Source organism: Echeneis naucrates, chromosome 8 (assembly GCF_900963305.1).
Source record: "Echeneis naucrates chromosome 8, fEcheNa1.1, whole genome shotgun sequence".
NCBI lineage: Eukaryota > Metazoa > Chordata > Actinopteri > Carangiformes > Echeneidae > Echeneis > Echeneis naucrates.
Window position 1 is genome coordinate 19,876,947 of NC_042518.1, and position 12,150 is coordinate 19,889,096.

Sequence of the window (12,150 nt, forward strand, 5' to 3'; positions counted from 1 at the left end):
TTAGGCTATCTTTCCAGGCTCTGTGCGACTCTTCTGACTTACTGGAACGCCAGTTTCTTTCTAATTTCCTTGATATCTGCTTCAAGGCACGGATTTGGTAACTATACCAGGGAGCCATCCTCCTCAGATTGAATACTTTCTTTTTGAGAGGGGCGGCATTATCAAGATTCGAACGCAGTGTGGCTATAGTGCTAGTCACAAGGTCATCAACCTGCGTATGGGAGAAATCCTCATTTGAATTTAGATATGGCATTGTTGGGAATGATGACCAAATGTTCTCTTTAAATTTAGCCATAGCAGCTTCAGATAAACATCATCTATAGCTGAATTTATTCCTCAATGATGTGGAGCCCATTAAAGTAAACTCGAATGTAATAAGGTAATGGTCAGACAGGAGAGAATTTTGGGGAAGAATTGTTAGCTTGTCAATTTCAATGCCATAAGTTAGAACAAGATCAAGGATATGATTGTAAAAGTGAGTGGGTTCATTCACATGCTGGGAAAAGCCAATTGAGTCTAGTAGGGAAAGAAACCCAGAACTAAGGCTGTCGCTTTCTACATCAACATGTATATTGAAATCTCCCAGGATAATGATTTTATCTGTACTGAGTACTAACTCTGATATAAACTCAGAAAACTCTGATAAGAATTCTGAGTACGGACCAGGTGGACGGTATACTGTGACTAACAGAACTGGTTTTTCACCTTTCCAGTCCGAGTGGGAAAGACTAAGAGTGAGGCTTTCAAAAGACCTGCAGCCAGATTTTGGTCTGGGGTTGATTAATAGGCTTGACTGAAATATTGCAGCCACCCCACCTCCTCGACCTGTGGTACGAGGGATATGAAAGTTAACATGAGTTGGGGGTGTAGCTTCATTAATGCTAACATACTCATCCTGCTGCAGCCACGTTTCAGTTATACAAAATAAATCAATATGGTGATCAGCTATGAGATCGTTAACTAGTAGAGATTTTGATGATAATGATCGAATGTTCAACAGTCCACATTTGATCACAGTGTTATTTGAGACTGAATTTGTGGCTGTTTTAATTACAGTTAGGTTTTTGTTTTTAGCTCCTCTTCTGTTTAATTTGGGTTTTTTAACTTTTCTAAATTTAGGTGGTCGGGGGACAGACACAGTTTCTATAAAGCTAAAGCTAAACATAGACAGAGACTCTATTCTATTCTCGGCAGGTGACCGCTCTGACTGAGGCGCAGAGGAGCATGTTAAACTGCGGCTCTGCCTCCTGGTCTCGACCCGGGATTGTCAGGGTTTTGGATTTCTAATAAAATCGGCCATATTTCTAGAAATGAGAACGGCCCCGTCCACGGTGGGATGGACACCATCTCTCCTAATTAGACCAGGTCTCCCCCAGAAAGACTTCCAGTTATCTATGTAGCCCACGTTGTTTTCGGGACACCACTTCGACAGCCAGCGGTTAAATGATGTCATGCGGTTGTACATGTCATCACTGGTCCGATTGGGGAGGGGGCCGGAGAAAACTATAGTGTCCGACATCGTTTTAGCAAAAGTACACACCGATTCCACATTAATTTTTGTGACTTCCGACTGGCGAAGTCGGGTGTCGTTACTGCCGACGTGAATAACAATATTAGCATATTTACGTTTACCCTTAGCCAGCAGTTTCAGATAAGACTGGATGTCGCCTGCTCTGGCCCCCGGGATACACTTCACTATGGCCGCCGGTGTCGCTAACTTCACATTCCTCAGAATAGAATCACCAATCACTAGAGTCGGCTTTTCAGCGGGTGTGTCGCTGAGAGGGGAGAACCTGTTGGAAACGTGAACTGGTCGGTGGTGAACCGGGGGCTGCTGCCTACGACTATGCCTCTTGTCTCGGACAGTCACCCAGCAGCCCTGACTAGATCCCGGCTGCTCGGGAGCCACTGGGGGGGAGGAAACTATCTTAGCTGCCGTATGAACTCGTCTAGGTTGGCCCGCACCGGCTACAGAGGGGGGGCTAGCTACACTAGCATAGGTTGGGCTAGCTAAAGTGCGGAGCCGGGATTCTAACTCATTAATCTTCGCCTCCATTTCTACCATCATCCTACATCTATGACAAATGGTGCTATCATAAAAGGAGGCAGAAGAATAACTACACATGAGGCACAGAGAACAGGAGAGGAGAGGAGGAGGAGAAGGAGGAACAGAGAGTGGAGGCAAAGAGCTAGAGGACATTGCTAATCGGGTAGTTTGATTAGCGGAGGAGCAGAAACGGTTATAACCTTTGGAGAAAGGGGAGATATTGACTTCTAAAACCTAGTGTTGGTGTGAAAATAATTTTCTGCCTGATTACTCGAGTGAATTAGGAAATTAGGAATTAGGAAATAATAGCAGAAGAACAGTGGAAACAACACAGAGATGACAAAGCACAATAGAGACCACAACCGCCAGTGACCGGAAATGACGCAACACGCTTACATGCATGTCTAGGTTAACCGACGACTCCAAATTGGCAGTAGGTGTGAATGCGAGCGTGAGTAGTTGTTTGTCTCTGTCTGTCTCTGTATGTTGCCCTTCAATGGACTGGCGACCTGTCCAAGGTGTACCCCTCCCCTTGCTCAATGTGAGCTGGGATTGGCTCCAGCAGCCCCGCGATATCTCAAATAACTGGAAAATGTAACTAGGGAAAAGGATAAGATGCATTCCAGCCCAAGATCAGTTGAAGTGTGACATAGGCAATTAGGTGCAAGAGAAACTAGAGGAGAAAGGGACTGGTGGTAGCCAAACTCTCTGGTTGTTAAATGTTTGAATCTTAAGGTGCACTTTAGTTGTTAATATAGAAATGTGGAGCTCAGTTTGTGGACCACTGGTCAAGTCTGTGCTCATTATGGCTTTATTAATTTAGAATATATACTGAGCATAGAAAGATAGTGATGACCTCAATCTGCCTTTATTGAATTCATACCCATTGAACCTTCAACAATCCAGCAACACCTCTATCAAGTACCAAGTGAATGTCGCAAGTGGTACAGACCACAATACAAATGAGCTTCAAGGTAATTCCTTAAGTTGAGTCCTGATTTGGGCTAGCTGAGACCCTGAATGTGAAACACTTCACTACAAACATCATTACAATAAGAACACACCACAGTACACTCACGGCTGGCTTTTAAAGAATTAGAGATTGCACAGTAAGACAGAATGTTTTTCTGTAAAGCCTTGTGCATCTCTGTTGTGCAAAGTTCACAACAGAAGATGTAACCCTGTCAGGGCAAAACCAAATTTTCTCATTTGTACAAAAGGTCCCATAAGTTTCATAATAATTTCTTAACTGGCTGGAGAAATGTATCTAATTGTTACCAGGTTCCTGCTACTGATCCGAACAGTATACTGAGTTAACCCCGTCAGGAGGGTTGCTTCAGAAAATGATTAATAAAATTATGGGAAATTGGATTAAAATATCAACAACATCAACAATGGCCAAATAGTACTCTTTGCTAATGTAAGGATTTCCCTGCTCATGGAAATCATTGTGCATGGAAATGGCTCTAGCGTTCACATAGGATGGTCCCAAATAATTTATATATATATATATATATATATATATATATATATATATATATATATATATATATAAACAAGTTCTTTCTCAACAAAAATGCCTCTGCTTTTAAGCCAAAGTAGAGTGGCTAGACTGCTTCAAGCTGAAAGGCAACAGTAACTTCAATAACTACTCATTGCAAACAAGGTATGCAGAAGAATAGTATCTCTGAGCACACATGTCAAACCATGAAGCAGATGGGGAAAAGCAGCAGAGGACCACACCATTAGCTACTCCTGTCCGCTGAGAACAGGTCACTGAGGTTACAATTTCTAAAGGATCACCAAAACTGTGATTAATTGCAACTGTCAACAGAAGACCTTGAGGATGTGGTGAAACAGCAGATTTGCATGATGAATGTGTATGATGCTATCATGCCAATACAGCCTGTAATGTCTAAGGAGTGTTTCTAACACCGTGTTGAATCTTTGCCACAAAGTTTTAAGGCAATTCAGAGGAGAAATGAGGATCCAACCTGGCAGCAAGGTAATATAAAGTGGCCAGTGAGTGTATATCAGATATATTTCAGAAAGGGTTTGCAGGAATTAATCCACATTTGCTGCAAATATCTGCTTTAACTGAAAGATGAGCTAATTAGATTCTGGTGGTCAAAGGTCAAGTGGCCTCTGATTTGACAGGAATCGACAATTTTGACAAAATTGGGTGGAAAAGAGCAAAATAAAATGTATTTCATATCATTTTTAAAGGTCATCTTCACTGTAATATAATTATAATCTTCTTCAAAATCTAATGCTGTAACTACTGTAATTTATTTTCTTGGCAAAGGGTTAGAGGGTTACAGTTACAAGAATTGAATTCTAGCAAAATATTTTAGAAGGACCTATGTATTCTAAATTTGCTTGTGGTGTTTTTCTAAAATTTTAGTATTTTTTGACTTTATGACCATCATACATAATTCTGAAAACAGGTCAACATGCTGTGAGTTATAAGTGCATGACCAACTAACTAAAACAGAAAAGGTCTCAAGTCAAGAATCCATCCTTCAATGATATAACATGTAGCAGCAATATCATAAATAATACAAAAGACACCAAATAAACATAGCAGTGTGCAAGTATGGTGCTGCAAGGCCTGACACAATTCCCTGGCATTGTATTAAATGACATTGGCCACATAACCAGCCCGTTAACGCTAAAGCTTCGTTGCTATGGCATTAAGAGCTTATAGATGAACAAGAGCACTGACTTACATTTATCTCCCTGCGAACAGGCCATGCACTAAATTTAAATGGTGGACGTGTGATTTAGACAGTTCACACCCGTTAGTTAACAGTGTTTCCATGGCGACAAATGACGATAATGACACTAGCAGTGTGTGCTGTACTGTGACTGCCCTGTTGTGTTGTCAGTCTGACAGGACACTCGCTGCATGAGGGCGGTACATCATCCCTAGCTACACCAGCAGCATCTACACCGGCCAGCGGGTATCTCAAGGACGAACCACGATCGCAAACACAAACGCCTGAGCAATACAGAGGCAGCGGCAAATTTAGTAACCGTCTCTCTCTTACCATAGCCTCCATCGACTCCCAGTTCTTAGTCTCGGTTCCCGACAGGAGATAATTCTTCGAATTTCCCCTGAAATTCACCTTCAGGTTGATGTAAAAGTCCATACCGACGGCAATGGGCGCTTTAACACATATTCCAGACAGATGTGGCGAGGGATATTTGGGTTAATCCGGCTATTTCAGTCCTCAGTGATTTCTTCAGCAGCGGATATTTACATCAGAGCCCTGGCGACGCCCACTCTGCACCATGTGTCCGGAACAGTGAGCACGGCGTCCGTGTTACGTCATTGCGTAACAGGAATGAATCTCAATTGAAGACATTGTGCTTTGATTAAAAAATCCCTGTTAAAATTTCAGTTTTTCTGTTTGGCTGTTTTGGCAGCAAAGGGAGCCCAAGACAACATTAGGCAGGTAGTCATAATGTTTAGCCTGATCAGTGTACGACACAATATTAGTTTCATCCAGCTGGATTGAAAATGGAGCTGTCGTCATTTATTCAGTGAGCGTTCTCTCAATTCAGTTTTTTACTGTGTTGCTGGGCGGTGATACGGTTTTAAATTTGTTGGCCAAATTTAAAACTGCACTGTAACAGTATTTCAGTAATTTTAATGCAAACATGTCTAATCAGTGTTCCGGCAATGTTGTGTGTTTTTTCCTTTGACAGGTGCCATTGTTTCACTCTTGACACTTGGCCATTTGACCATCAACTGTTTACTTCGTTTTCCTCCACATAAACTGCAGGATGGATTTTTTTTTCACATTCCACACATTCTCGCAATATTTATTTATTTATTTGTTTGTTTTTGTAATTTTCTATACAAATGCAAATCACTTATTAATCAATGTTAAATACCCTTAATGGGTCTCCAAAGAGCCCAAATGCAACCCCCCACTCCAGTTGGGAACCACTGGGATAGCGCATGTGATGTTACTACTGATGTAATACTTAAATTTTTCTCAAATGAATTTATTCTGCTTCTCATGATGTTACGTGATTTGTAGTCATTTGGTAGCATCATTGAGCTTTGTTTGAATGTCGCCAGGGGTTGACTGATTCCACTGGATACGGAACAAGTGTTGTGGCTCCGCCGGAAAGCAGGACTCACGAGATCGCGCGACATAGCCCCTTGAAGTGTCTATAAAGAGAACCACAAAACCATTTCAACAGTTTATTGTGTTTATCCAGAGGACATTCATTGGGCCAAATTAGTAACTTACCATTCACTCCAATTACTCTTGTAATGGTGCTCCACACCGCATCGTTCGATGGGTATCTTTATAAAAATTATGTGACGCATCATAGATTATTCTATGATTTTGGACTTCCAGAATCAGCATCTCCTCGTCCATGGTGTCAATGGGGTGAAATGACGCCTGAAAACCTGACCTGTTGACTTCAGGTTTGTCCCCACCCATTATGACGTCGTCAAGGTGTGAACATGGAGTATTTTATTTTGAAAATAAACCGGATGTTTTATTTTGTCTGTGCATGATTTTCCATTCCGCTCGACCTGCAAACTTAGAACTCTGCGTATCTGTTGCGGAGGGCTACCGGATGCCAGAGCCATGACGCAGCGGAGCCGCAGCCATTCCACATCCAGTGGCATTTGAGACATAGCACGAAGGAACCCAATCTTCCCCAAAACCCAAACAGGCATCATGATGCAAAGTACAGAATAAGAAATTTGTATAATGCCAAAAATGATAATAAACTAAGGTAGACTCCAAATGTGGACCTCAGCCAAAACAAACAAAATGAAAACTAACTTAGCAGGAAGAAACTGACTATAAAGGAAAAGAAAAATAACCAAACAAAGACAAACTTCCCTAACTAATAAACTAATGAGAACAAATTAAATGGAGATCCATCCTTTACTTTAAGAGCTTTACTCCTAATGTGGATGTAGAGAAAGGAGAAGGATGCATGCTCTCCCATGGGCATCAGTCTCACTGCCCTGCACTAACCCCCTCATCAACCCTTTGTGTTACATTCATGGACACACACAGCAACTGTTAGTGGAAACAGACTTGCTACACATGGAAATAAAACCAAAACCTGAATTATCAAATTCACAAACCCTCACTAATGTGATACACAAACAGAACACTGACACGGTTGTAAAAATTAATCATTCACAAGTTAGTACATTACTCGCATGTTTATTGAATAATTGACCTTGGTCAGTATTTAAAGACAAATTACAGGTTATCTGAGCTCTGTTTTGTGTTAAGGTAACTAAACATTAATTTATTATGGTGATGAGATGATCTCCCACTAATACAGTTTTCATAAAACCCTATACAGGTCTACTGTTTAAAACATCTACACATGTTCCAGTAATCCAGCGAGGTCATCAGAGAGCAGTGCAGTTCTGCCCCCTTCTCACCACTGTTGGGTGTACTCCAAAGACTGAAAGATTGACAACAATTATAATTAGAAAATGTGCTTTCAATTTAAAATGAAGTTTTTTCTAAGATCATTGAAAAAAATCAGTTGAAGAATGAGGGTAAAAAGTGACACTTGAACATCCAAATTGCTTTATCAGAAAGGTAGGCCGGTTGATCCTTACTGAGTATCTGTTGGAGATCTTGGCACGGTCATGGACAGATGTCTTTTGGCCGTTTTTGTTGTCATGGGGACACAGTCTTCCAGCTAAAAAAAAAAAAAATACAGATATGGATATGCACCTGTTAAAGCTGCACTGGTCAGTGGTATTGATTTTGCTAGTTTTACTAGGTTTACTTTAGTACTGCATTATACATGAACAGTTCTATGTGAAGGGCCACTATTTACAGAAGTGTTTGCACCATTCTGTGTTCCAACCTTATTTCTCCTAAATAATTCAAACTTCACACGTTTATGGTGTTGGGTTATAAAAAGGCCCTTCTCTGCTCGGCTTGTTGGCACTACAACTCCAGAGACAGGACTGAGAGAGGGGTATGAATCACTGATATGCTTTCTTGCTCTTAATTTTTTTTTGTTCTGTCTGAGGTTCTAGAGTGGCTTACTCACGGGAAGGAGCTGCAGCATATCCTTTGTTTCAGCCAATACTGTCAATGAGTTTATCCTGATTTACAGGTTTCCATTATCACCTCTTGCCACTCTTGCACCCTCCCTTCAAAAGTTCAATCCACATTACACCAGAGGTTCAATACCCACCCCTGTGATCACTCTCCTGCTTGCTTATCTCGCCCACTCCCTCAGCTTTTGCTACTGTCTCTCCCAGTGTTTGTTTGTGATTTCCTGCAGATGCACTGGGTTTACGGCAGTTTTTTCAGCAGCACCAAACTGTTGTGAAATCAAGACCCCTATGAATGACTCCATCACTTCAACACTGCCAGATTGTAGAATCTGCTGCCTGTTTCCAGCCACCCAGTTTTTTGTAGCAAACCTTAAGATCTAGTTTGTTTCCCTCTGGTATACCATCTCCTCTACAGTTCAACTTCTTTGACCATCAGGCATCCAGCCTTTTTTTTTTTTTAAGTTACCCCCTCATGCCCATTTCCAAAACTCATTATTGGTACCAAGCTCCAGTTACCAACTCATTTGCAATTTAGAGTAAACACAAGAAACCTGTCCGACAAAAAAAAAATTACCAGACTCAGTGTCTATCTCTTTAACAACAAACTTTCACCCTGTCCAATGTGCCCTGAAGATAATACCTAACTAGGCCAGTGAGCAGTCATAACTAACATTTCTTTGGGGTCATGAGGTGGGAACCTCCTTTCACTGGTGTTTCATCTAGTTAGTCCCACGACACCTCCAGGAGGCTAGACAGTGATCACTGGTGTCCCAGAGTCACCCCCCTAATGCCAGTCATCACTGTTCCTCACACAAAGACAACTATCTCAAACAGCACGACTGTCAACTACTCTGACCTCTCACCAACTGCACCAGTGAAAGCGGCGTGGGGATACAGACCCTGGTTCAGGTAGGGGGTATGAAAGTGTAGAGGGTGCAGGAGGTGGAGGACAAGTGACACTAGCAGATTCAGCAAACAAACTCACCTGAACAGTCCTATAATCAGACAAAATCAAACCAATACAGGCCAACTCACCTGGACTAACCACCTGGTCTCAAAGAGGCTCAAACAGGCCACATCCTCCACTTAAATACACTTCCTCTTCCTGGATCTCACAAGAAGAGGAAGAGGAAAACATAACAGGTCTCCATTTACCCAGAGTTTTAGGTTCTGGGGAGTTGGCAATACATCATATGTTGCCCCTATCAAAAATCTAATACTGCTTTCCTCCATACTCCACAGCTCTTTCCAACTAAGCTTTTTCTTCTCTGCACCTTCCCAGTTCAACCACTTTCCCTGCTTAGCCTGAGCCACTGCCTTGCACTCCTTAATATTTCCTCCTGTCTACGAACCTGCTCTACAATTAGCTTCCTCTTCTGTTTGGGACCTGCTCTACTCCACACCGGTTTGCCTGGGCCAAGCCCCAAGCCTCCCCGGCCTATCTGTACATTACCCACAATCTCTGTATGCCTAAGAGTTGCTTTTTCTTCCTGCACTTCCTGCACTTGGATTCCATTTTCTCCCCTTGGTTGGGTTTGGAACCACCTTACTAACTACCACATCTTTACTCCCAGATACCAGGAGCTCTCTCCTAACCTTAGTACATTTAAACTCCTCCACTAGACTAGATACTGGGAGCTGAAGTATGCCTTTCCAATACAGTGCCACAGTGCTTAAACATCTCGGAACACCAAGCCACTTCCAAATGTAAAAGCTTACTAGTCTTTCCATTTCCTCTGCAGCAGATATTGGAATCTCAAATACTGACAGTGGCCATATCAACCTGGGAAATAATCCAAACTGCAAACACCACAGCTTCAACTTTCCTGGAAGTCCTGATTAAATTTTTTTTAATCTATCCCTATCTCTTCACAAAGCAGACAATGAGCATTAAAGAAAGATATTTAGAAGCTAGACCATTAAGTGATTTGAACATCAAATCAAATCAAATCAAATTAGATTTATTTGTATAGCGCTAAATCATAACAAAGTTACATCAAGGCGCTTTACATATAGAGCAGGTCTAGACCAAACTCTTTATAAATGTATTTAAAGAGACCCAACAGATCCCCCGATGAGCAAGCACTTGGCAACAGTGGCAAGGATAAACTTCCTTTAAGAGGCAGAAACCTCGAGCAGAACCAGGCTCAGGGGGGGCGGCCATCTGCCTCGACCGGTTGGGTTGAAAGTGGGAGAGAGCAAGAGAGAGAGAGAGTGAGATCGGCATTGGAGGGGGGGGGTGTAGGCAGGAACATGTTGCTGCATGAAGTTCATGGAGTTGAGCTGTAGTACAGAATTCATGAAATATGGGACCAGCAGGTGTTGCAGGAACATGAGATGGTGAGTAATGAGTTACAGTAGTCCAGCCTAGAAGTTACAAATGCATGGACTAGTTTTTCTGCATCATCCTGAGAAAGGATGTTTCTAATGTTTCTCAGGTGGAAGAAAGCTGCCCGACTAACTTGTTTTATGTGAGGGACAAAGGACATGTCCTGGTCAAAAATTACTCCAAGGTTTCTTACAGTGGAGCTGGAAGCCAAAGTAATGCCGTCCAGACTGATGAGATGATTAGATAGTATTTTTCTGAGATGCTAAGGACCGAGTACAATAACTTCTGTTTTGTCAGAGTTGAGAAGTAAAAAATTTCCAGTCATCCAGACTTTTATGTCTTCAAGACATGCCTGCAGTCTGACTATCTGAGTGACTTAATTTGGCTTCATTGATAGGTATCATGGTACAGTACAGTATCATCTGCGTAGCAGTGGAAGTTGATGCTGTGTTTCCTGATAATGTTGCCTAAAGGAAGCAGATAAAGCGTAAACAGGATTGGTCCAAGTACCGAACCCTGTGGGACTCCATGACTGACTACAGTACATGAGGAGGAGCTGTTGTTAACATGAACAAACTGATGTCTATCTGATAAATAGGATTTGAACCACCTTAGTGCAGTTCCTTTAATTCCAATTTCATGTTCCAGTCTCTGTAGTAAAATATTATGATCTATGGTGTCGAATGCAGCACTAAGATCTAGAAGGAGAAGTATGGAGGCTGATCCATTGTCTGAAGCCATTAGAATGTCATTGGAGACTTTAGCCAGCGCTGTTTCTGTGCTTTGATGGGCTCTAAATCCTGACTGAAACTCTTCAAACAGCTCATGTAGTTGTTTTGCTACAGCTTTCTCAGTGATTTAAGAAATAAATGGAAGGTTCGATATGGGTCTATAGTTTGCCAAAACATCTGGATCAAGATTAGGCTTTTTAAGCTGGTGTTTAATGACCGCGGTCTTAAGTGCCTGAGGTACATAACCCAGAAATAAAGTCAGATTAATCAAATCTAGAATGAATGGCTCAATTAAATAAAAGATCTCTTTAAAGAGGCTAGTTGGTACTGGGTCTAATAGACAGGTTGACGGTCTGGATGATGAAACTATAGAAGCTAGCTCTGAGAGATTCAGAGGTGAGAATCATTCCAGATGTAAAAGAGGCGTCGCAGCTGATAGTGAAACTAAAGGACGTTGTGTATTATTTACACATCCATGTCATCATAATGATACCTGTTTGCTCTTGTGTTGTGGCTGACTTGGTTGAATTGCAGGTTATATCAGGAGCCCTGTGCACAAGCTGTAAGACAGAGAGAGGAACTGAACTGAAATAACCACAAATACAATGCTGTTCCACAATGCCTAAATCCTCTCAAACGCACAGTCACAAAACAGCAATGCATTAGTTGGCTTCAGTATTCTATGTTATTATGTTAGTGTAATCAGCATACTGGATTAACATTGAAGTTGCTGCTTTAAATTGTCTTTTGAATTCATTTATAAAGAAAAACTGTGCCAGATGGCACCCAATAAGTAAATATACTACACCACATGCAATAGCTATGTTCTGTATCCAATAAGAAGATGGGTGCAAACATCACCTCAGCAAGAAAAGGTAATCGGTAAAGACATGCAGAACTCTTAAAACCCCCTCAGCTCCAGTTTTATTCATCCTAAATTGTAGAAGATACCACTTATTTTCCAGTATATATT

General features: G+C 41.6%; 1 protein-coding gene across 1 annotated transcript in view; it reads right to left on the bottom strand.

Moving 5' to 3' along the window:
- The window catches only part of nbr1b (NBR1 autophagy cargo receptor b), a 64,190-nt gene extending 58,877 nt beyond the window's left edge, over positions 1-5,313 (bottom strand). The window contains exon 1 of the mRNA XM_029508080.1: positions 5,098-5,313. Coding sequence (XP_029363940.1) covers positions 5,098-5,199 — 102 coding nt within the window. The 5' untranslated portion in view covers positions 5,200-5,313. The remainder of the gene's footprint in view (positions 1-5,097) is intronic.
- Positions 5,314-12,150: the final 6,837 nt, after the last annotated feature.